Source organism: Hippichthys cyanospilos, chromosome 8 (genome assembly GCF_059441005.1).
Source record: "Hippichthys cyanospilos isolate Australia breed blue-spotted pipefish chromosome 8, RoL_Hcya_1.0, whole genome shotgun sequence".
In the NCBI taxonomy this organism is placed as follows: Eukaryota; Metazoa; Chordata; class Actinopteri; order Syngnathiformes; family Syngnathidae; genus Hippichthys; species Hippichthys cyanospilos.
Genome location: NC_142376.1, coordinates 2460128 through 2485157, shown reverse-complemented (window position 1 = coordinate 2485157; position 25030 = coordinate 2460128). Strand labels below are relative to the sequence as shown.

General features: G+C 40.5%; 1 protein-coding gene and 1 long non-coding RNA gene across 2 annotated transcripts in view; one reads left to right on the top strand and one right to left on the bottom strand.

Moving 5' to 3' along the window:
- ryr2b (ryanodine receptor 2b (cardiac)) overlaps window positions 1-25030 on the top strand; it is an 81708-nt gene that overhangs the window by 44932 nt on the left and 11746 nt on the right. The window contains exons 60-90 of the mRNA XM_088421312.1: window positions 489-604; window positions 1229-1305; window positions 2651-2772; window positions 3299-3348; window positions 3468-3528; window positions 4502-4740; window positions 6011-6092; window positions 7061-7191; window positions 8210-8509; window positions 8730-8967; window positions 9978-10065; window positions 10128-10214; window positions 10275-10433; window positions 11743-11805; window positions 12173-12295; window positions 13512-13624; window positions 15086-15182; window positions 15355-15476; window positions 15576-15627; window positions 17165-17218; window positions 17296-17395; window positions 17537-17616; window positions 18615-18691; window positions 19717-19790; window positions 19900-19980; window positions 20577-20665; window positions 21222-21350; window positions 21453-21557; window positions 21675-21756; window positions 22773-23953; window positions 24054-24115. Of these exons, the coding sequence (XP_088277438.1) occupies window positions 489-604; window positions 1229-1305; window positions 2651-2772; window positions 3299-3348; window positions 3468-3528; window positions 4502-4740; window positions 6011-6092; window positions 7061-7191; window positions 8210-8509; window positions 8730-8967; window positions 9978-10065; window positions 10128-10214; window positions 10275-10433; window positions 11743-11805; window positions 12173-12295; window positions 13512-13624; window positions 15086-15182; window positions 15355-15476; window positions 15576-15627; window positions 17165-17218; window positions 17296-17395; window positions 17537-17616; window positions 18615-18691; window positions 19717-19790; window positions 19900-19980; window positions 20577-20665; window positions 21222-21350; window positions 21453-21557; window positions 21675-21756; window positions 22773-23953; window positions 24054-24115 (4434 nt within the window). The remainder of the gene's footprint in view (window positions 1-488; window positions 605-1228; window positions 1306-2650; window positions 2773-3298; window positions 3349-3467; window positions 3529-4501; window positions 4741-6010; window positions 6093-7060; window positions 7192-8209; window positions 8510-8729; window positions 8968-9977; window positions 10066-10127; window positions 10215-10274; window positions 10434-11742; window positions 11806-12172; window positions 12296-13511; window positions 13625-15085; window positions 15183-15354; window positions 15477-15575; window positions 15628-17164; window positions 17219-17295; window positions 17396-17536; window positions 17617-18614; window positions 18692-19716; window positions 19791-19899; window positions 19981-20576; window positions 20666-21221; window positions 21351-21452; window positions 21558-21674; window positions 21757-22772; window positions 23954-24053; window positions 24116-25030) is intronic.
- Window positions 4397-6078, bottom strand: LOC148419828 (uncharacterized). Its single transcript, XR_015866386.1, has 2 exons — window positions 5943-6078; window positions 4397-4736 (listed from the first exon to the last, which is right to left on the bottom strand). It is a non-coding gene; the product is annotated as an uncharacterized LOC148419828 (long non-coding RNA).

The window sequence follows — 25030 nt, the reverse complement described above, 5'->3', positions numbered from 1 at the left end:
TTTTTACTGTTCCAACATAGAAGAAGGAAAAATATCCAGAAAAATAGCAAGACAAACCTGCAATAAATAAATATTTGTTTATCGACTTAAAAAGAAAGAAAAAATGAGAAGACAAAATAGCAGCATAAACCTGCGTGAGAAAATGTTATGGTCATAAATGTGTTCCCCTCAAAAAATCCCATTTTAATTTAGTCTTTTGTGAGTGTAACAGCCGGAAAAAGTTGCTTCATGTTCCAATTAATTTGCTCTCAGTTCGAAAAGGACACTGCGCTTTTCCTGTCACCGCAAGTTAGATTTGCTGATAACCTGCAGAAATCATGTTAAATCTCACAAGTGCCTTCACGTACCCTTCGGAGAACTCGAGAACCACTAACCTGTGCCGTCTTGAGTGGGCGGAGCTTACCGTCAAATCTTGATCGTCATTTGAGGATTTCACCAGGAAAATTGGGCTTCGTCGCTCCTGTAATAGCTTTGATTTCTCCCGGCAGGGATCGCAAGAAGGCGGATCCGGACTTTCCGGCTACAGCAAACTCTTTTGGCCACGCTCTTCTCCAGCGCTTGCTTTTTTATACGGACGAAGTTCAGGAGCACATGTTGGAGCTAGGTAACATTTTCAGTTCCAGGATTACGCTACGAAAAAGTGCAACATCGGTACACTGCAACAAAATGGCAGACCTTAAGCGAGCAAGAAAAAAAAATCGGCAAATTTTCTTGCCCAAAAATCTGCCAATGGGATACGAATATTTTTCTTCCATTGAAAATCTAATTTAAGACGTTTTTCTCGCGGTTTGAAATGTTCATTAAACGTACAATAAGAATCTCAGTGTTATGATTGGGTACGCTGTAAAAAGTGCTAGATTGAAAACCAAAATTGCCACTGAAAAAAATCATTTTTCTCCTTGCCTCGAAAATCTAATGCAAGACTTTTTTTTTTCCCCCTAACGCTTTTTTACTCTCTTAAAAAGGACTTTTTGCAGCGTAGGTTCGTGACATTCAAATTCCAGGACACAAAGTATGATGACATCACAGCATCTACCTGATGTCATTTTTTTATATTTTATTTTCGTTATGCGTGGTCTCATTATCACTTTCCCAGCGTACGACCTGCCCTGGGCTCATTTGAATTTGACGCGTCCTGACATTGTTCACAACAGGACGGGAAAATCCGTTTCTGATGTGGAAATGTCACTTCCCTTTTTTATTGCACGTATTTTCATTTTTTTTGCAGAGGTGATGCAAGCCAGAGGACAGAGCTCAAAAGGCGAGAGAGCGTCACACCGGCAACCCCTTCATTTCTTCCTCAAGGTCGGCTTGCGCCTTTCAAATACGGACTCCGTCCCATTGATGCGGACCTTCTCGTTCAGATTCGCAATTGTGTCATCTAATTAGTTTTGTTAAACGTTGCTAAGGGAACCCCCCCCCCCACCCACCCCCCATGAAAAATCCTTTGCGGCTGTGTAATTTATTTAGCCGTCTCAGAAATCCATGCGGGCATGTCGATTCCCATCACGACATCGATTAAAGCTTCCCACGCCGTCGTGCCTGCGAAGCGGCGGACGGAAAAAGATATTTAAACAGTCGGGCCTCACGTCTCGTCACATCTCCGCTACAAACACGTCGGGCTTCACCAGTGCTTCGTAGATTTATACGTGATTGCTCTGCGCGCTTTTTTTGACCCGTCTGCTGTTATAATGGTGCGTGAATGTGAAACAGCAGCGCTTCTAAAATGGGGGTGCATGAGATTTCAAGCTAATTTAAAACTCTGTAATATGGTGACTTTTTCTTTGCAAATCAAGAGCAAATTAATTGGAACATGAAACAACTCATCGCTGGATTTTGTTTTTGTGGCCCCTTTGGAAAATTGTTGCATGACTTTTTTGTTAAGTCTTACACAGATGCACTTGATAAGTCCATGTTTTATGCTGTAATCAAACCAGTTCATTTTCTTTTCAAATTAAGAGCAAATTAATTGAGCATGAAACAACTCATCGCTGATTTTGTTTTGGTGGCCCCTTTGCAAAAGTGTTGCATGCCTTTTTTGTTAAGTCTTACACATGCACTTGATAAATCAATTTTTTATGCCGTAATCGGAACAGTACATTCTCTTTTCAAATCAGGAGCAAATTAATTGAACATGAAACAACTCATCGCTGGATTTTGTTTTTGTGGCCCCTTTACAAAAGTGTTGCATGCCTTTTTTCTTAAGTCTTACACTGATGCACTTGATAAATCAATTTTTTATGCCTTAATTGGAACAGTACATTCTCTTTTCAAATTAAGAGCAAATCAATTGAACATAAAACAACTCAACGCTGGATTTTGTTTTTGTGACCCCTTGGCAAAAGTGTTGCATGCCTTTTTTTGTTAAGTCTTACACAGATGCACTTGATAAGTCCATTTTTTATGCCGTAATCGGAACAGTACATTCTCTTTTCAAATTAAGAGCAAATTAATTGAACATGAAACAACGTATTGCTAAATTGTGTTTTTGTGACTCCTTTGCGAAATGTTTCCATTATTTTATTCAGATTGACTCAGATGCGCTTTTTCATTACGCCTTAAAACGCAACATGTTTATTTTGCCTATACACGAAATAATGTCCACAGATTGCTGGAAAAATATCTGACAATTTTTTTACCCTATTGACAGGTTATCGTTCCACTTTTGGAAGACTACGTGAAAGGCCACCGGCTGTATTTCCTGTCGGCGTCGCTTTCGTCGGACATTCATCGAAGCCACGCCTCCAAAAAGGAAAAAGAAATGATTGCAAGGTATGTGACATGTCAACTTCATGAAATCGTATTTTCATTTCATATGTCACTTACGATACTGACGTTGCGTCCAAGACAAGGCTCGAAATAGACCTAAGTATTTTTGCGGGAAGCAAGAGTAGGTCACTGATTCATTATACATTATTGGTAATTGTAATAATAATTGTAATACTACGACTAATAATATCATACAGTATTAGCATTGTTTTAAAAAAAATGCTTCCGGTGCCTGGGATTGAACGCTTAACACTTGAAAATTGCTCCTCAAACTGAATCAGTGATTCTGCTCCGCGTAATATAAGTGTAACACGAAAACTGCTCCGCAAAATAAATACATACAACTAATTAAGTAAATAAAGATTTCGAGCCCTGCTAGTGGACTGTTAAAACACGATATCAGTCCAATACGATATCAGCAGGAATGATACATGTGTTGAGCCTTTTATTTATTTGCTTATTTATTTTTTTGCATCTGTTCTATTGTGCTTACGTGTCTTCCATTCTTCTTCTTTCTTCTCACCTGCAGCCTCTTTTGTAAGCTCGCAGCTCTAGTGAGACACAAGCTCTTTCTTTTTGGTGAGAATTTTGTGGAAAAAACTTGATATCGTTTCATTGCTTTACCTGCTAGCACTCCAATATATTTTCTCTGCATATGTCTAGTATTATCTAACACCATTTTTGTTTTGTTTTTTCAGGAAATGAAACTTCAGCTGTTACGAGCTGCCTCCATGTTTTGGCCCGGGCGTTGGACGCGAGGTAGCGCGTCACTGTCACCATCAATCCATCCGTCCGTCCGTTTTCAATATCGCTTGTCACATCGTCGGCATTCGCTAGCTGACTTTGGACTGCTCACTATCCAATCACGTATGGCAGACAACAACTCGCAGATGTGGACAATTTGGAGACGCTTTTCCTCACTTGTTCTGCTTTATTGCAACAATATTTGTGTCAATAAATGATTACCGTGATAAAACACACACTTTTAACAACTATGGCTTCTTCCTATAAACGGTAATTTAAAGATTATTTAAGATTATAAAGATTAATGAGGGCGGACGTCAGACCAAACATCGAGATAGCAGAAAGAATACAAAGTAACAAACAAAAATTAAGAACTAAACTTACAACTAGACTTAAGATTTAGGAAAATAAAGGACTACAACTAAAGAAGGACAATGAGGAACTGGCGAAATACATCAAACAGCGACAGATGGACAGCAGTTAGACGATAACCCGAGAACCAACCGAAAGCAAACTGGGAACTAAATACACTCAACACTAATGAGGTAACCCAAAACAACTGGACAGGAAAAATACGTAGGGGAAGGTGATCGGTTGGCATACGGGGGAGGGAGGTAAAACGCAGACAGTTGGACACAATTTTACAAAAGAGGACATACAGGAGGGGCACAAAACAAAAAGGTGACACAAAACCTTCCAAAACAGAAAATAACACCAACCTACACCAAACAACAGAACATGACAGTTACGGCACTTTTGCAATAAAAGAAGCAAACAGACTGTACCAACATCCGAGTACGTCCTTGTCCACACGGGAATATTACATTATTATAATGTCTCCATCTTATTCAATTAAGAGTGCACTGGTTAGAGAACACAAAAAGATATTTGACTCATTTATTAATTGTGATCTTTTGTCATATGTTGCGCATTTGTATTATTACGTTAACCACAATATAAACCAAGCATTTTTTTTCTTGTCTTTTAGGACATTAATGTCATCATCCCCAGAATCCATCCGGGAGTCCCTGCGTTCCTTCTTGGAGGCAGCCGCGTCCGATCTGGAGACCGCCGCGGAAAACCTCTCGGTCCCGTCGCCTCATCGTCGCGGTCAGGAGGCAAAAGGAGTCGCCGATGTTCTGGGCTACACCGCCTCCGTGCTCCTCCCCGTGCTCACGTCCCTCTTCCGGCATCTTGCAGGTCACAATTTTGGCGTTGACCTCCTAGGTAAAAGCGGGAAGCACTCATTGTTTTTTGCCAATGCAATTGAATCTTGGGGGTACCTGAAGGTGTTTTGGGGGTGTGTGAAATTTTAATAAGGTTTCTATAGGTGTTAGAAATTAATAAAAGGAACCAGAGAAAAGGCAGAGGACTAGAATCAAAACAATCTTTTGCAAAAGAGGGAGAGAGCACCATGGTTTCAGTTCTTCCTCTTTGTTTTATTACAAAAACTACAATGAAGGCGGTTAGTTTTACAGTCATACCATATAAGGAATGTACGACTATACTTGTCAGAACCGCTTGGAATTTTTCACTAAAATATTGAGGCCTTTTTGGAGAAGCCGGACCTCATTTTTTCAGAAAATAATAATTATGTAATAATAAGAATAAAAGACAAATATATATAATATAATAACGTACTAAAATAAAAATAAGTAATAAAATAAATAAAATAATATTAATAATAATCACTATTATAATAAATACATACACACACAAACACATATATATATATATATATATATATATATATATATATATATATATATATATATATATATATATATATTTATGCACGCACACACACACTCACACATTTATCAAATTTACACATGTGACAAGCTTTTTTACAGAACTTTTATATTGCTAATGCTAGATTTTTACATGAAACCCTTTTTGATCATAGCCATTGATTCACATCTTTTCAGTTCTATTTCATCGTTCCATAAATTGACACCTTGAACAGATACACACTTTCGCTTTACTGATGGATTGTCTCCTGGTGGCTAGCAAAAAAAAAAAACTGCGGTAAAGCCACTCTGCAGGGCTCAAAGCATGAGAAAGCTGTGACTTATAGCCTGAAAAATACAGTGATAAAACAACTAAAGTGAAATAAATGTACGTTGAAGTTCTCCCTTATATTCAAATATAAGACTCGACTCTGTATTCAGAGCAAACGACGAAACGTTCAATCGCATCATAAAAACGGGAGGGCAAAAAAAAAAAGATCACGCGCAGAGATTAGCAAGTGCTTTGCATAGCTTTGAAGTCAGATCCCATGCGGCGTCTCGGCCCCGCCTGGCCGGCGAGCAGCCTGAGCCAATTGTCTCCTCCGCTAATACGCTGACCTTCCGCGGGGATCGACCCTTTCCCGCATCGGCACCGTTCCCGTCCCGCTCGTCCCTTCCTCTTTGATTGCGCTCCCTCACCTTCCCCGCGCCCGTCGTCCTTGGAGTGAGGATTTAACGCCGTTTAAGTGTCGCCCCTTTTTTTCCAGTGGGAAGCGCGCAGGCGTCCTGTTACAGGATGCTGAACAGCCTCTACTCGCTCGGCGCCGGCGGCGCCGTCAACATGGACGGGTAATGACTGCCATCTGATGGAACACTTTCTACAAAAACTCAAAACAAGTCACTTTTGCAGAGTACGTTTTCGGCCAACTTCAAAATAATACACCAAATAAAACATGGACAGAAACGCAATGGCCGCATCGTGCTTTTATTTTGAAATTTTTTGTCAGAGTGCTGGTTGAGTTCCGATTAAATCGACACGTCCGCGAGCCGACGGCGTAAGGACCAGACGTATGGTGCATTCAAATGCGCTCGGACGTTTCAAACTCATGCAGAATAAAAGGCCAATAATGCATTAAATATCAATATGGTAATTAATGACCACCCTAATGAGGCTAAGCACCTATAGTTGATGGAATAATACCGCCAAGAATGAATCTATAAAAAATTGCTTCACTAATAACAAAATTGCTCGTCAAATTGAGGAACTGAATCACAGAAATGCTCTGCAAAAACCAAAAAAAAATCGACCCTTTAACTGTGTTAATGTCATATGAAATTGGACATTGATGCCATCTACTGGTGACTGTGTGGTAGTGAAGTTGTTTCCGAATTTGAGATTTACAATACAATATGCATGCGTAGTAAAAATAACGTCATATTATTGTTTAATAAAAATAAACCTAATTTAAGTCAATGTTTCAAAAAACTGCTCTGCTAGGTAGAGGTAGAAACCGCTTTTACAGTTTTGAGTCACCCTTTAAAAGTGCCCACGATTCTCGAATCCCACCCCCAATTAATTTTTCATCCCGAGACCTCAAACTGAGTTACTGACTTACCAACTATGTTTACGTTCAATTTTTGCAAACAAATCGGGCCAAAGTTCATTATTTCTCACTGAATAAATTAAACGATAAAAACAAAATAAAAACAAACGAAACTTTTCTAACCCTTGCGGCAGTACGGGTACCTCGTGGTCCATCTCCCTCACAATCCTGATGAGGACAAAACTTAGGTATTAACAGCGTGTTTCCATCCAGGCAGAGGCAAGCAGCAGGTGCTTGTCTTGCAGCGCTAACTGCGGCTTTTCCTGTTTGCTTCCTGGAGCCCACCATCAATCAAAACAACCCTCACTCCATCTACAACACAATGAGCGCACCTGAAAGACATGGTAATCCATTCACCCCTTGATACCTGAATTTATTTCCATTTTTCCCCAAAAATGTCGCGGTTTGGTTTTCCTCTCGACTAGATGCTAAATAAAGCTTAAATACGATTTTTTTTCCGCACTGTAAGGCGCACCGTCAATGAATGGTTCAATTTAAAACTTGTTTTCATGTGTAAGGATCCGCATTATAAGGCACATAGAATGGAAGCCACAGTAGTGGCTGGGCTTGCGTTATGCATCCACTAGATGGAGCTGCGCTGAAGGGAAATTCAACAAATCTGTCACACAAATCAGTCAAACTTTATTAAAATACAGAGGTGGGCAACTTACATTTTTTTTGATGGTACGTCATTCGTCAGAGCCCCGCCCCCTCCCCGTCAGTTTCGGTCCGTCATTTTCGTAAGCCAGACGAGATTGTAATTGTCAGTCTGTCTGTGTATTTTTACCGACCCTTCTGTTGCAACTGCAGGGCAAAATTTGACCATTTTTTTCCGGTCCGTCATTCGTCAGGTCGACATCTGTCTGCACTCGTACGATTTCTTAACACCGTGTTAAGAAAGTTAAGTTAAAAGCAAGTTAACACCATGTCTGTGGTTCTACACTCACACTGATATTGGAACATCACACGGTAATATAAGTGTAACACGAAAACAAATCCTTGTTTATCATCCCACATCCGAGGGAATGCAGGGGACGAGTGCAATTACCAATCATGTCCACTGGATGGCACTATCATGCTTTACATGATATTCAAACGATTGACGTCGATTCTCATTTCTAAGTCCAAAAGTTTGGAGTCAATCTTTGTCGTCCGAAAAACCGATAAGTGTCCCTTTCCTCTGGAAACCGGTGAACCGAACGCTTGCAAAAGGTTCCTTGATATGAGTTGGGATATGAGTGCTGGGGGTTTGATAAGAACCTGCGACAGCAGGCGTCAAAGGGTGAAAAAAACACCTGTCATATACACCATTACCTTTTTGTTTGTTTGCAAGATTACTTTTCCTTTTCCTCTCTCTCCGAGATCTGGGGTTGCCCGTGGACGCGGAAGAAATCTGCCCCCTTCTGCCCTCTCTGGAGCAGGCGATGGGGGAGGCGGCGGCGTTGACAGATGCCGGCGCTTCCGCCGGGCAGGTCCAATATGTCCATGTCACGGACGTCACGTTGCCGATGCTGTGCGCTTACGTGTCCCGCTGGTGGCGGGACGGCCCCGTCCTCACATCCGTAACGCCTCAGCACGCCAGCGACCTGCTGGGGCACATCCTCCGAATCGTCCGCAACCATGTGGGCGCCGGCCACTGTGATTGGATGAAGCGCTTGGCAGGTAGATTATTACTTCCTGCTCAATTTCGGTCACAATTTGGCACCGGCCGATAACCGGGTTGACCCTGGTGGTAAAACCTCAAGGTTATAAAAGCGCTTTTCCTTTTTTGCTGGAATCTCACAAAGGAGCGTTTAAACAAAGCAGAATATGATTGGCCGCTGGCAGAGTTGACCTTAGACGATGGCAATCGAGTAATCGTTTTTGACCGTGCGCATCTCAGTCCATTCTCAGCCAATCATCTGCAAAGCCCGCCCTGAGCTGCTGAAGAGCCACTTCCTTCCGCTGATGGATAAATTGAGGAAGAGGGCGGAAAGCGTGCTGCTAGAGGAAGAGCGAATGAAGGCCGAAAGTTGCAGCGCATCGGAGGAAGAGTTGCACATACAGGAGAAGTTCACCGTTCTGGTGCGGGATCTCTACGCCTTCTATCCGCTCCTAATCCCGTTTGTGGACTCGAATCGGTAAGATTCGACGCTTCCGGGGTTTTTTTTTTTTTTTTCTTCTATCAAAATTTGAGAAGCTTAATGTGAGGGTGCTTGAGAAAAGTGTATTATGAGTGTAGCGAGGGGTTTTACATTCTTAAAACATTCAATATATGTTGATATAAATATTAAAACAATGAAAAAAAAGGAATATAATGAATGAGAAAACAAATATAATACATGTAATAATTGTATAATGACTCAATAGATGAAAAAGATTCAGGAAAAAAACAATGGAAAACTTTGTATTATAAAAGAAAACATAAAAATGCTGAAACAATGTTCAAAGCCATACAAAATCATGAATAGACAAACACTAAATGATAAATGAAAACACGGATATAATAAAGGGGGAAACATGCAAAAATATTAAATAAAGAAATCTAAACACTAACATGTTTGGTATCATTATCAAAAACGAATCGAAAAACAAACAAAGCTACAAAGTTCTTTGAAAAGACAAAAAGTAAAAGAAAAGAAACACAAAAACAAATGAAAAAAAGGAACAATGCATAGTGTAATAAAGAATGCATATGTATATTAAACAAAAAAAGAAAAAATGAAGACATACATCATGATAAATGAAAAAAATCATGAAAAATGCAATAACAAAAACACAATGAGCAACAACATAATAAAAAAGACATGAAAACAACCAGAAACAAATGAAAAAAGTAAAATAAATGAAAAAAAACACCACTTCATAGACTTCAATTATTGTGGGTAATTTTTTTGTAACTATCGATGAATGAGGGAATGCCATTTAAATTAATATGTTAACAACGCAGTAGCAAATATATATATTTTTTTATAGCTATTGATGTTCCAAGATTCTAATTGTTATCATATGAAATGCATTTATGTGCTTGCACCATTATAACCAACCCATATGGCAATGAAAACAATTCTCCTTTCCGAAACTTTTTTTTAGGTCCGAAATAAATTCGTTGCTTTATGTCAAAGGGAATTTTTCGCCCAATGTGTCTCAGGGCCCGTTGGCAGCAAGAGTCAAACGCCGACGCCGAGCGGATGTTTAGCATGGTGGCAGAAGTCTTCATTTTCTGGGCCAAATCCCACGTGAGTTTTTCTTATACGGCCGTAATTTCGCGGCCCGTCTCACGTTTTGCGTCTCCTCGCAGAATTTCAAGTGGGAGGAGCAGAACTACGTGGTCCAAAACAAAATCAACAATTTGGCATTCCTGGTCCACGACGGCACATCGAAGGTTGCGGGTTTTATTTGATCTTTGTTAGCGCTCGGCCGACGGGTCACGTCGTTCCGTTTGCAGCCGGAGAAAAGGAGGAGCAAGAGGAAGAAGGCCGATCGTTATTCCGTACACGCTTCCCTCATCGTGGCTTCCGTCAAGCGACTTCTCCCGCTGGGGCTCGGGGTTTGCTCTGCCGGCGACGAGCGTCTCGTGGCGTCGGCCAAGAGCGCCTTCGCTCAGGTTGGTTGCAAACGCGTCCGTTCCAGAACGGATTCAAAAAGAAAACAAGCATTTTTATTCCCTACAGAGTTCTGCCGTCGGCTTGTTTACCCCGACATTTATTGACCAGGTGACATTTAAGCAGTCAAATTGTAATCAGGGGCTTCGAAGCGATCAAATGCGTCCCGTGGGCTCTGCCGCTTCGCCTACTCACGGACTAAAAAGAATCGGGAAATAAATGGGACGCATGCGGCTAACTCATTAGCATGCAGCGTATTACTTGATCAGTGTAAAAGAGGAGAGTGTGTCGCAGGGGAAAACATCATTTTAATGTGGGGCTTCAGCTTTTGAATATCTTGTTATTCGGTTGTACTACTGAAAAATCTATCAAATAATCCGGTGTTAAGGTCAAGATTTGTCGAAATGTGATCAGTAGGAACAGCAACTCTCTTAGTTAAGTCATTCGCTATGATTAAACTGCCTCTGAAAAGTAATCAGATGGCTCTCGCCAGCCTATATGGAGCAGTTGAGTGCTGCTAATGTTGCTAGCATCTAGTTCTGCTCAAAGCTAACCCTTTGCTAATGTTGGAGATGCAGCTAATCGCTGTAGAATATAATGTCAGTGTGATTAAGTCCTTTTAAAGCATTCCTCATTAGCATAATTAGCAATTGAACTTGATGTCACAGTAACGTATGCTTGTTGCCGTCGGTGATTGGTCAAGTCAGACGTTACGTTAAAAAGTGATCAGTTCAAACGGCAACTGTGTCAGTTGAGTCATTTACAATTCTCAAACTGCCTTTGAAAAGTAATCCGACAGCTTTCGCCAGCCTATATGGAGCAGTCGAGTGTTGCTAGCCGCTAACGTTACTGGTATCTAGTTCTGCGCCCCACTGCTAGCGCCGTTAGCTGCTAAAGTTGAAATTGTGGCAAATAGCTACGCAAAACAATGTCAGCATATTTATGTCTTATTTAAATAATAATCCATTAGCATAATTAGCAATTGAACTTGATTTCATGACAGAAAAGTGCTGTTGAGACTTGAGACAAGTCAGCTGTGTCAAAAGTGATCAGTAGGAACGGGGACTTTACCAAACGCCTCATTTAACTGTTAAACTGCCTTAAAAAAGTCATCTGACACTCTGTTGCGATTAAGAGCCGCTAGCTGCTAACTCGGCTAGCATCTATTGCTTGCACTACTGGCTACTAAAATAAATACTCATAGGAAATACTCAAATTACTCAAGAAATCCTTTCAATAACGAATAGGAAGTGAACCAAAGTGTATTGTTATGTACTATACTTATCAAAACGACCTGTTTTCTTTTTGCAGAAGAAAACCGAAGATGAGATTCGTGACTGCGTGTTTAAATACCTCGTACATTCTCAGAGTCAGGTAGAATTGTATCCGTATTGCCCCTCCCCCCCCACCCCTGCACAAAATGTCCCCGCATGCCCTTGGGGGTTTTGTCTTTTCAATGAGGTGCATGTACATCGCGCTGACATCCGGCATGCGCAGCGACACGCCCGAGTAGCCCTGATTTTTAATTCAAGCAACAAGAATGCTGTTAATTAGACTTTGGAATGGTCCTCTAGCCTGTAAAATCCATTCCTCCATCACGCCGTGACTTGAATTTGTCACACGATCCCAAAGACTGTTAGTTCACTCCGGCGGCGAGTACTTTCCACTGAGTGCGTTTCCAGAATTTGAAGAGTGAAGAGATAAATGTGCTTTTGTTTTTCTTTTCTCGCTCCGTGAGGAGTCATCAACAAATTTGCATAAAGGCATCTTTAATTCAGAAGCCCGCAGTAGGCTTTGTTCCTCTACTGAGACAGCTGTGGACAAGATCCTGGGAGTTGCGCGAGTCCTCCATTATCTTGATCAGGTGAATGGGGAAAATCATATTTTGGTTAAAGATGGCTGATAATGGACAAATGAAACTCTTAAGTGCTGCTGCTTAACCTTATCATGTTCTGGAATGACCTCAAATGACTTTTTGAATTAAACATACTGTTATTTTGGGGGTCAAACTGACCCGTTTGAAAGTTGTAGTTTTTCAGTACCTCTGCTTTGCTTCTGTACTTTAAAAATCAAGGTATCTGTAAAAAAAATGGCATTTGAATCCATGTTTCAATGCTTTTTTTTCATTTTTGCAACTGTCTTGATAAATAAGCAAAACCGGGTCAAAATGACCCGCAACTATTTTTGATTTTCTGAAGGAGATAAAAAGGTTTCGCAAGATAGATTTATTAGTGAGCTGGATTACACCTCAAAAAGTTTCAGAATATTTTGGACAGTGACGCATGAGCCCGGGTCAAATTGACCCAGGACCTGATGACTATTCCAGATGAAAAAACATATCACACGGGTACAAATTAAGTATTGCCTTAAAAATCCGATTTTGTGACACTTTTTGGATAAACACACACAGTTTCCGATCATATTGACCCAGAAACATCATTGCTAATTTTTTGCTACTTTGTGTGTGGCTTTGCACCAAAAAAAAAAAAAAAAAAGTTTCTTTCAATATTAAAAAGACGCCTCCATGTCAAAATGACACAAAAATATTATTGCTGTATTCACGGGGGAAAAAGAATCACGAGATTTGTTAGTAGCGGAATTACACTATATTTGAGCCCGGGTCAAATTGACCCAGGATCTTATTACATTTCCAGACGAACAAACGTTTAACTCGGGGACAAAATAACTATTGCCTTTGTCACTAAGTGGGTTTTCCATTAAAAATATGAGACTTGAAACTTTATGGATTAACACACATAGTTTCGGGTCATATTGACCCAGAGGAATCATTGGTAATCTTGAAAAAATGAACATAAATCCCTCATTAAAACAAGACATTGGATTTGGATTATACACAATTTGGACACGTTTGAGTGAGTGACAACGCCCCGGGTCAAAATGACCCTACTGTTCCTTGCAAATAAAAATAAAAAATAACAGGAGGTTGAAATGACATGAACCTTATTTGAACTCTGATACAAGTGAAGGAAGTAATGCCTGCCCTCTTGATAAATGTAAGGCTATTACGAAAATCACTCAGGTCATTTGTTTGACTTAGCTGTCTTTGATTTTCTGTCCAGGTTGAACACCCGCACAAGCATAAAAAAGCAACATGGCACCAAGTCTTGTCCAAGCAGAGGAAGCAAGCAGTCGTGGCCTGTCTGAGGATGGCTCCACTTTACAATCTCCCCAGGTTTTTTTCGCATATTTTCCAGTTCGCAAAGTTTTCTTTATACTGTACAGACTGCTCGAAAATGAAGAAGCTAGCATGCAAATGTAAACATAAACAGAGGGACTTTTTTTACAGGCTTGTTTTTCAGTTGCAGCCGAGTGAGTTTGACAAAATGCACGCAGCTCGTTAGTTGCGCTGGTTGTCGTAACTTTTTTTCGCAGTATTTTCAAACTCTTAATATTTTAGCATTCATTTATTCAACCGGAAAACCGAAATATCGCCACACAAGTGAGTTGATATGAAGTGCGGGTAGGGCTACTCCTACTGAAAATGTTGGTATTCTGATAGAAAAAAAAGTTTTTTTCTGATGAAAAATATTTAGAAACACAGAAGGGCAAATAACACATTTGCTCTGAATGAAGGACTAAAGTATTTTCAATAAAAGAAGCGAGCGGACTGAACTAACGTCCGAGTCCATCCTTGTTCACACACATGAATATTATAGAGGGCGGTGTAAAAGTTAACGTCTCAATCTGGTTCAATTAAGAGCGTACCGGTTAGAGAAAACGGAAAGGTATTTCATCTGACTTTTTTGGCACGTAAGCGCAATCGGAAACTTGACGAAACTTTTGGGTATTCATGGTAAAATTAATTCGAGCCGCGTCGCAGGGAAAGCTAAAAAGGACACCGTTCGCGGACCGCTCACAATGTGGGAAATCTGAAACACGTTTAACTTGCAACAAATATATAACTTCCGGATACGAACACAAGAAAATCTGAACAGTTTACAAGGGGGAGTTTTGTTTTGCTGTAGTTTAACATCGAAAACACCAGAATTTGACCCTAAAATTAAGGTACCGTATTTTCCGCACTACAAGTCGCACCTAAAAGCCTTAATTTTTTTCAAAAGCTGATGGTGCGCCTTATAATCCGGCGCGCCTTATATATGAATCAATATTGAGATTGGTAGATGGGGAATGAAGTGATAAAGTAAGCTGTTTCTTTTGTGTGTTTACAGTTGAACAAGCTTGGTGAAATTGACAAGTTATTATGATATTGAGAGTTTAGAGTTATTATTTAAGTCATTATTGTTATTACTTTGAGTATTACTATATTGTGATTGAAAAAGTTTGAAAATATGTCATTAATTGAGGGTGCGCCTTATAATCCGGTGCGCCTTATCTATGGAACAGGTTTGAAAATATGTCATTAATTGAGGGTGCGCTTTATAATCCGGTGCGGAAAATACGGTACACAGGTGCGTCCTATATTTGGGGAATTACGGTAAAAAACTTTTTTAACCACTTGTGTGACTATATGAAAAAACTTGACTTTTCTGACATCCGCTTGCGCAACAGAAAAGTCCAGTCTCCTTTGATTATTGCCAACCGCGTCTTGCAATCCGGGTTGCTTCAAAAGCTACGCCGGCCGCTTTTAAATCTGCTTTTTTCCCGCGCCTAATCCAAGTTTCTGACTTTTCAGACACAGAGCCGTCAACCTGTTCCTCCCTGGCTACAATAAATCCTGGATATTATCTGAGGAGCACACTTTGGACGAGAAGATTGTGGAGGATTTAGCCGTAAGTGCCGGAATGTTTTCTGTTTATCATATGCGACGTTTTGAAAAAAAAAACGAACTCAGAATCAACGGTGAGAAAGATCAAAATATCTTGATTGACGTTTTTTGTTTTTGCACAGCGTGGAATGAATTGGATTTATTTCCATAAAAAAAAGTTTCATTATTTTGGGCAGAAAGTTTGCGCGGCGGAGCTGACAGGAGGAAGGCGAGAGGAGAAAAAAGATGGCGCCCACCTGACGGATCCCCTCCTACAGCTCATCTCGCTCTTCAGTAGCAGCGCCTTGACGGAATGGAGGTGTCGTCATCGTGCGAGATCCCGCAACTTTTTTTCTTTCGATTTGCACTTTTTTTTCACGTCCGCGCTGATACGAGCTCTTGTGCCTTTTTTTCAAAGTGATCTCGGAAACGACCGGCTCTATGTTTCCTATGTGGAGATAATGGCCAAGGTAACAAAGTGGAATTGTGCTTGTGTTTATTAGATTTATTTTTTTTTTTTACGTCAGATTTCGCTTTCACACCTCATGAAACACATTTTGTGGAACTGCATAATTTTCCCCTTAAAAAAGGATTTTTTTTGTACAAATTACCCACCACTGTTAAAATACGAGCTCTTTCAGAATGCCACACATATCCGAATATTCATATTTCTGTCTGGGATCTTGACTGGGAAAAAAATGAAAATAAATAGATTCACTCATTCAATGCCAGCGACGTATTTTCACGTTTGTTTTTTTTTAAGCACTTAACTCAATTCCAGGTGTTCATGTTTTTAAGCATCTGGGATTGAATGAAAAAAAAAAAAACGTGAAAACACGTCCCTGGCATAGAATGAGTTAATCTTGTTTTCATTTTTTCCCAGTCAAGATCCCAGACAGAAGTTTGTTTTTTTTTTTTTTTCTTTGAGACGCAAAGGGGTATTAATATTTGGTTAAGAGCAGCATTAACTCATTCAATGCCAGGGACGACTTTTCACTTTTGTTTAAGAGTCCAGAAATTCAATCCCAGATGCTTAAAAACATGAACACCTGGAATTGACTGAGTGAAGTACTTAAAAAAAATGTGAAAAGTCGTCCCTGGCATTGAATGAGTTAATGCTGCACTTAACCAAATATTAATACCCCTTTGTGTCTCAAAGGAAAAAAAAAAAAAGCTGTCTGGGATCTTGACTAGGAAAAAAAAAATGAAAACATAACTCATTCAATGCCAGGGACGTATTTTCACGTTTTTTTTTAAGTACTTCACTCAGTCAATTCCAGGTGTTCATGTTTTTAAGCATCTGGGATTGAATGTCTGGACTCTTAAAAAAGCGTGAAAAGTCGTCCCTGGCATTGAATGAGTTAATGCTGCACTTAACCAAATATTAATACCCCTTTGTGTCTCAAAGGAAAAAAAAAAAAAGCTTCTGTCTGGGATCTTGACTAGGAAAAAAAAAATGAAAACATAACTCATTCAATGCCAGGGACGTATTTTCACGTTTTTTTTTAAGTACTTCACTCAGTCAATTCCAGGTGTTCATGTTTTTAAGCATCTGGGATTGAATGTCTGGACTCTTAAAAAAGCGTGAAAAGTCGTCCCTGGCATTGAATGAGTTAATGCTGCACTTAACCAAATATTAATACCCCTTTGCGTCTCAAAGGGAAAAAAAAAAAAAAAAAAACTTCTGTCTGCGATCTTGACTAGGAAAAAAAAAAGAAAACATAACTCATTCAATGCCAGGGATGTATTTTCACGTTTTTTTTGTTTTTTTTTAAGTACTTAACTCAGTGAACGAGTTAACGCTGCACTTAATTAGTACCCCTTTGTGCCTGAAAGAAAACTTTTTTTTTTTAATGTATCTCGTATTGTTCCGGGGCCGTGCAAAATGCCCAAGTGTGCCGGATCCGCCCCGCGGACCGCGGTTTGGGGACCATTGCTCTAGTTACTCCTAAACATCTCAACACTGCGGAAAAAAATGTTTCCTTCATGGCCTGTCTTTCCTCGCAGAGCTGCCATAGAAACGATGACGACGAGGAGCAACAGGAGCTGCAAACGTTTGAAGTGACTCCATTTTTTTTTTTCAAACCCAAAAACAATAGAGGTTTAAACGGCGAGGGTGACTAAAAGTTCTGTTTTAGGAGAAGGAGATGGACAAGCAGAAGCTGCTGTACCAGCAGGCCAGGTTGCATCTTCGCGGAGCTTCCGAGATGGTCCTGCAAAGCATCGCTGCCAGCAAGGGTATGATGGGAGATTTGGTTTTCTCAAATGATTTTGCGGGAAGGATTTTCCTCAAGGTTGCATTTGGCCGTGTTGTAGTCCCCGAGTGTTTTCGGAGCGAGGGTGACATTTTCTGATTGTGCCCGTTTTGCATCTAATCAGGGAGCGTGGGCTCCATGATTGCCCCCACGCTCAAGCTGGGTATCGCCGTTCTCAATGGAGGAAACGCCGCTGTTCAGCAGGTGCGTCGTTGACATGTTTTTTTTTTTTTTTTTCAAAATTTTATCCTCGAGACTTTTCCAATTCCAAATCTTCCCCCGCACATGGTACATACCCCATTTTTCGGATGATAAGCTGCAATTTTTTTTTCTCATGATTTGAGCCCTGCGGCTTATAGTCAAGTGCGGCTTAATTTTTTTGTTTTGTGTCGGTTTTTTTTTTGTTTTTTTGTTTTTTTACTAGCAGCAAGAGGGAACTCCACCGATAAAAAAAACATACATGTAAGTGTAAAAACACTAAAAAGATGTGAATCCATGGCTGTGCTCAAAAGAGTTTTAAGAGTTTTAAAAATCTAGTATTCAAATTGTAAAAATATATATAAATTGAATAAGATCTCTAAAAATTTGTGATATGTAAAATATGTATATAATATATATATATAAAGAGAGAGAGATACATATATATATATATATATATATATATATATATATATATATATATATATATATATATATAATGTACTGTGTATCTCTCTCTCTCTCTCTCTCTCTCTATATATATATATATATATATATATATATATATATATATATATATATATATATGTACTGTGTATCTCTGTCTCTCTGTCTCTCTCTCTCTCTCTCTATATATATATATATATATATATATATATATATATATATACATGTATATATATATATATATGTATATATATATATATATATATATATATATATATATATATATAATTTACATGTCACAAATTAAAAAAAATATAAAAATAAAGAAAAAAAAACAAAGCTAAGAAACTTCCATCTTCCATCTTTCTGCATAAATGTTTAATGTTATGACCTCCATCTAATTTTTGCTGCTGCGGCTTATATGCCGGTGCATTTTATAGTCCGAAAAATACGGTACTTCACGAAATCAAAAACAGATTTTCATGTCCCTCTGCTTATATGTGTTTGCTTTGACCACATTTTCCGAACTAAATCACACCTTGCCATGTTTTGAAAAGAAAATGCTGGATTATTTGAAAGCGAGACGGGACGTTGGCTTCTTCCAGAGCATGGCTGCGCTCATGCAGTCTTGCAGGTAGGTCAAGCTGCTGCTTCATCACGGTAGGCTCTTCCCTTGCTATCGTGCGCGTCACCTTTCATGGCCTTGCTGCTTCATAGATCCATTTCTTTCTTTATTTTCATTGCAGGTTTTTGCCTAAAAAACACTTACAAGCATGTCATAAGTCAACACACTTCAAACACATACAGGAAAATCATCAAAAACAAAGGAAAAACGTAAATGATAAAAAGTATTGAACTGAAACGAAGGTACGAAAGGTAAACGAAAGGTATCAAGGAATGAAAGACAGTATAATAAATGAGAAAATGTGATTAAGCATGTCCGATGATGAAAATCAAAGAATAAATAAAGGAAAATAAGAAATTAAAAACAAATATAATCATTATCAACGAAGACACAAGGTTAATAAGTGAATAAAAACATACGGTAAAACAAATAAAACTTACATGATAAAACTTAAAATACATAGAAAAGAGACAAAAACATACAAACAAAAATAAACAAATGACAAAAAATAAATGATAAAGGATGATAATAATGATAAAAAACTAAAACCAAGAGATGCAGCAAAATAAATGAAAAATGCAAATAAAATAAAATGAACAAAATAACAAAAACAGCAATGAAATATGTAATAAACAAACTTGAAAACAAATAAATACAAATGCCAAATAAAATAAAGAATAAAACACACTATACTAAACAAAAAACAAAAGAAAATGCAACTGATAAAATTTATATACTATATAGAAGCCAACAAAACCCATACCATTGAAATATGAACAGATTTCAAACAAATTAAAAAAATGTAAATGATAAAAAATATAGTAATGTAGAAAACAAACAAAAATAAATCTGAAGTATATAACAAAAGATGAAACAAACAACATAATTAAAGTACATAATTCTGAAGCAAACGAACAAAAACAATAAGCAAGGGACAAAAATAGCAAGTGAATCGGTATTTTTCGTAAGACATCGGACGGGAGAGCGCCAACGCTCGCGGTTCCAAAGTTGTGCTTGTGTGCGTGTTTCCCCAGCGTGCTGGATCTAAACGCATTTGAGAGACAGAAGAAAGCGCAAGGATTAGGCGCGGCCACGGATGAGCGCTCAGGTAGCGCATTCGTATGCAAAGCTGACGCCCTTTCCTTACAATCTCGCCTCATCTCCATTATCAACCCGGCCTACATTTGGATCTTTTTTTTGGTGTCCTTTTTGCGCAGTTGAGAAGGTGATGTGTGATGAGGAGCTCACCTGTGACCTTTTCCGTTTTCTGCAGCTGCTTTGTGAAGGACACAACTCAGGTGATTGCGCCTTTGACACATTTTCATTAACTCTGCACGCACTTGGAATTGATGTGCGAGAGTTGCGACGACAAAGGACATGATCTTAACTGAGAAAACGAGGAGCCTATGGTGCCTTGTGAGGACAGCTCTCTCCTTATGGTGCCTTATGGGGACAGCTCCCTCATTATGGTACCTTATGAGGACAGCTCTCTCATTATGGTACCTTATGAGGACACCTCTCTTTATGGCGCCTTATGGGGACATATCTTTCCCTTTGGTGCCTTATGAGGACACTTCCCTCCCTATGGTGCCTTATGAGGACCCCTCTCTCCTTATGGCACCTTATTAGATCAGCTCTCTTCTTATGGTGCCTTATGAGGACCTCTCTTTCCTCGTGGTGCCTTATGAGGACACTCCCCTCCCTATGGTGACTTATGAGGACACCTCCCACCCTTAAGTGCCTTATGAGGACACCTTTCTCCTTATGACACCTTATTAGAACACCTATCTCCTCATAGTGACTTATGAGGACACCACTTTCCCTATGGTGCCTTATGAGGACACTTGCTCCCCTATGATGCTCTATTAGGACACCTATTATTTTTATTCACTAGATTTCCAGAATTACTTGAGAACACAGACGGGCAACAATACCACCGTCAACATGGTCATTTCCACTGTGGATTATCTTCTGAGAATACAGGTAAGCATGATGACATCATTAGCATAGCGCTGCAACCCTTGTTTGAATTAAAAATTTGGAACGCAATCCTTAAAGAAATCAAATGTGAAGGCTGATTGACTGAATGAACAATGGGGAATAATTTGGAATAACATTGAATTTTCTGCACGGAAAATTTGAAATTGAAATAATGTGGATGAGTCAATAAAATTAACTTTTTATATCAACAGAACAATATCATTTTTGGTCACAATTTGATTCAAACATTTAAGTTTAATATTGAATTGAATCATATATTATTTTAAACTTGATCGGTCTTTGCATTGGCCATGACTGTAGCTTCTATTCTGTGCGCCTTATATTGCGGCAGCAGTTTTTAAATTATATAGCGCGAAAAGTACGGTAAAGCTCTTGCCACCATCTGGGTGAAATTTCAGCTCGTTTTTCAATGCTTTCCCGTTGGTGTGAAATGCCTTTGAGGTAAAGATTCTAAGGATTGGACAAAATATGCACACGAGTTTAAACCATAGGCATAACATATAAAGGCATTTTTTTTAACCCTTTAACCCTTCTCCAGGAGTCCATCAGTGACTTTTATTGGCACTACTCCGGAAAGAATGCCATCGACGCACAAGGCCAACACAATTTCTCAAAGGCTATCAAAGTGGCTAAGCAGGTCTTCAATTCGCTGACGGAATACATACAGGTCGGCCGCGTCGCCGTTCTTCATGATTTTGCAGCATCTACGTGGTCATTTATAATACATCATCCCCCGCCTCGCCGTTTTTTGTTGTTTTTTTCCCCGCAGGGCCCATGCAGTGGAAACCAGCAGAGTCTGGCTCACAGCCGGCTGTGGGACGCCGTGGTTGGATTCCTCCATGTTTTCGCTCATATGCAGATGAAGCTCTCCCAGGTATGAACATTCTTCACAGCCTGTCAAATAAAAACAGACTCCATTTTCTGCCCTTTATGGCGTGTGTGTGTGTGTGTGTGTGTGTGTGTGTGTGTGTGTGTGTGTGTGTGTGTGCAGGATTCAAGTCAAACAGAGCTCCTAAAAGAACTTATGGACTTACAAAAGGACATGGTGGTCTTCTTGCTGTCCATGTTGGAAGGTATGGTAATGATACCTTTGTTTCTCCTTTTCTTCCTTTGTTTCTCCCTTTGCCTTCCTTTCCTTACTTCCCTTTTCCCATCCTTTCCTCCTTCCTGCTTTCCTTTATTCCTGCATTCCTTTTTTCTCTCCTTTCCTCTCCTCCCATTCTTCCCTCCTACCTGCTTTCTTTTCATCCTTCTTTCCTTCCATCCTTCCTTCCTTCTCTGTCAATCTTTTTCTTCCTTATAACTCCTTTTTTCCTCCCTCTTCCGTCTTCCCTCCCTTTTTTCCTTCCTTCCATCGTCTTCCTTCCTTCCTTCCTTCTATCTTTCTTCCCTCCCCCTCCCTCTCTTCCTTCCTTCTTTCCTTACTTCTATCTTCTTCTTTCCTTCCTTACTTCTATCTTCTTCCTTCCTTCCTTCCTTCCTTCCTGCCTTCCTTCCTTCCTTCCTTCCTTCCCTCCCTAAATCGTCCCTCCCTCCCTCCCTCTCTAAATCCTAAATCCTACTTGTCTTTTTCCTTTCTGTCTCTTGTCTTTCTCTTTTCTCTCTTCCCTCCCCTTAGCTTCCTTTCCTCCCTTCCTTCTTTCCTTTCATCCTTAATCTCTCCCTTTCTCCCTCCCATCTTTGTTTTTCTTTCTTTTCTCCCTCCCTTCAATCCTTTTCTCTATTCGCCTTCATTCTCTTTCCTCCCTTCTTTTCTTTTGCACTTCATTCCTTCCTTCCTTCCTGTCTTCCTCCCTCTCTCCCTCCCTTCCATCTTTCCCTCTTTTCTCCCTTGACCTGAGGATAATACAAGGCAAAGGAAGGACATAAATGACTTGAAAGGAATAAAAGGGATGAAAGACTTCAAAAGTCTGAAGGAGTGAAGCTTGTCGCTTGCTTCGTAAGCAATCTGTTCTTTGCGGAGAGTAAAGGAGGTCCGATTTGTCCTCGTCTCGTCATTTACCGTCGTCATTGGTTACCCCGACGTGATCCGAGCACGCAACCTATTAAAAATACCGCACACGACGTGTTTTTTTTCCCCATCCCGCAGGTAACATTGTAAATGGAACAATCGGCAAGCAGATGGTCGACATGTTGGTGGAATCGTCCGGCAACGTGGAGATGATCCTCAAGTTCTTCGACATGTTCCTCAAACTCAAAGACCTCACCGCATCGGACGTTTTTCAGCGGTTCGACCCCGACGGCAAAGGTCGCATCTCCAGGAAGGACTTCCAGAAAGCCATGGAGCTCTCCAAACACTTCTCCCAAAGCGAGACTCATTTCCTCCTCTCCTGCGCCGAGACGGACGACGGCGAAATCCTGGATTACGAGGCTTTCGCCGCTCGCTTCCACGAGCCGGCCAAAGACATCGGCTTCAGCGTCGCCGTCCTGCTCACCAATTTGTCCGAGCACATGCCCAAGGACTTGAGGCTGAGGGCTTTTTTGGAGCTGGCCCAGTGCGTCCTGACGTACTTCCAGCCCTCCTTAGGCCGCATCGAGATCCTCGGCGCCGGCAAGCGCATTGAACGCGTCTACTTCGAGATCAGCCAATCCAGTCGCGCGCAGTGGGAAAAGCCGCAGGTGAAGGAATCCAAGCGGCAGTTTATCTTCGAGGTGGTCAACCAAGGCGGCGAGAAGGAGAAAATGGAGATGTTCGTCAACTTCTGCGAGGACACCATCTTCGAGATGCAGCTGGCGGCGCAGATCTCCGGCACCGACGGCGCGGCGCGAGGGGACGACGAGGAACCCAAGGGAATGTTTCTCACGTCTCTGTGGTCTTTTTGGCAAGCGAAGCTCCGCCCTCTCCTCTCGTCATCCGCGGCGCTCCTCGGATCGATTTCCGTGAATTTTCTCGGCCGCCTTCGCTCCGTCGCGAGCGCCGCCGGTCACGCGCTGTACGTGACTTTTGTCGACGGCGGGCTGATAGAGGGCGCCAAAAACGCCACCGTATCCGACCTGCTCGGCGGGATCCTCGAACCCACGCTCGACGAGGTCACCACAAGCGGCGCCGGTCGGCCCGGGCGGCCATCCGACGCTCCCCCCGCTCGGCGGAAAAGCCGACAGATGGCGGCCGTGACCTCCGCCAGGGAGACAGATGTACTTTCTGACATATTTGGCCTCAGAGTGAAACGAGACGGAGGCCGATATAAACTTTCCGCACGAGACGCGAGCGGTCACGAAGATCCGCGCGGCCCCGCTCAGGCTCCTTCTTCTGACAGGCGTCAACGAGTGGTATTTATTTCGAGGAATTGGATGGCTTGCAAATCGTTGAGTCAGTTCAGCTCACCATCGATTTGTGCAACTTGCGTTGTTTTATTTTTTTTGTCTGCAGCTCACAGCTCACATGGCAGGAGAAGAAAAAAGCGGTGATGAGATGATGCCTGAATCTGACGAGTCAGTGATTGATTTTTTTTTTCACTCATTTTAGGCTGATACAAGTACTCAACACTTGAGAAATCGCAGATTACCCAGTACATTTGATATTTTGAATACAGCTAACAAACCTTCAAACAAGGCCAGTATCAGCCCACTATGATACATGGCGTTGGTATCTTCAGATTTATTTACTTCGGATTTATTTACTTGGTCGCTACTTGTGAATTACTTCAACGTTTTGCAGTATTTTGACCATTTTGGGTCATTTTCTTCCACATCCTTCTCAGAGTGTTTTAAGTAAGGGATGGCACACCTGCTAGTGTGATAACAAAGTGCTAATACCGTGTTGAAATTTGATATGTCACCATCTGGGTGAAATTTCAGCTCCCTAGTGCCTTCCTTCTATGAGTTAACTTTGATCTAAATTACTTAACCCTTGTACAGTATTTTGACCATTTTGGGTCATTTTCTTCCACATCATTCTCACAGTATTTTAGGTAAGGGATGGCACACTCCTGCCAGTGTGATAACGAAGTGCTAAAACTGCGTTGAAATTTGACATGTCACCATCTGGGTGAAATTTCAGCTCCCTTCTTTTAATTCCTTGATGCAAAGCTCCAAGTATTGGACAAAATACTGCACTAGGGTTGTTTTATATGATATGATGTGATATGATATTATATATATATATATATATATATATATATATATATATATATAATATATATATATACACACACACACACACACGGAGTATATATAACTTCTAAAGGCAAACAATGTTGTGTAAAGGAGTCACAATAACACAATTATGTTAAATATGATAAATATAGAGCGTACACGGTTAAAGAGTACTTTGCTGTGTTTTTAAAAGAGAAATATTACAATGAATCATCATCTTTGTATTTTTTCAGAGGCTCCCTTGTTGGAAGG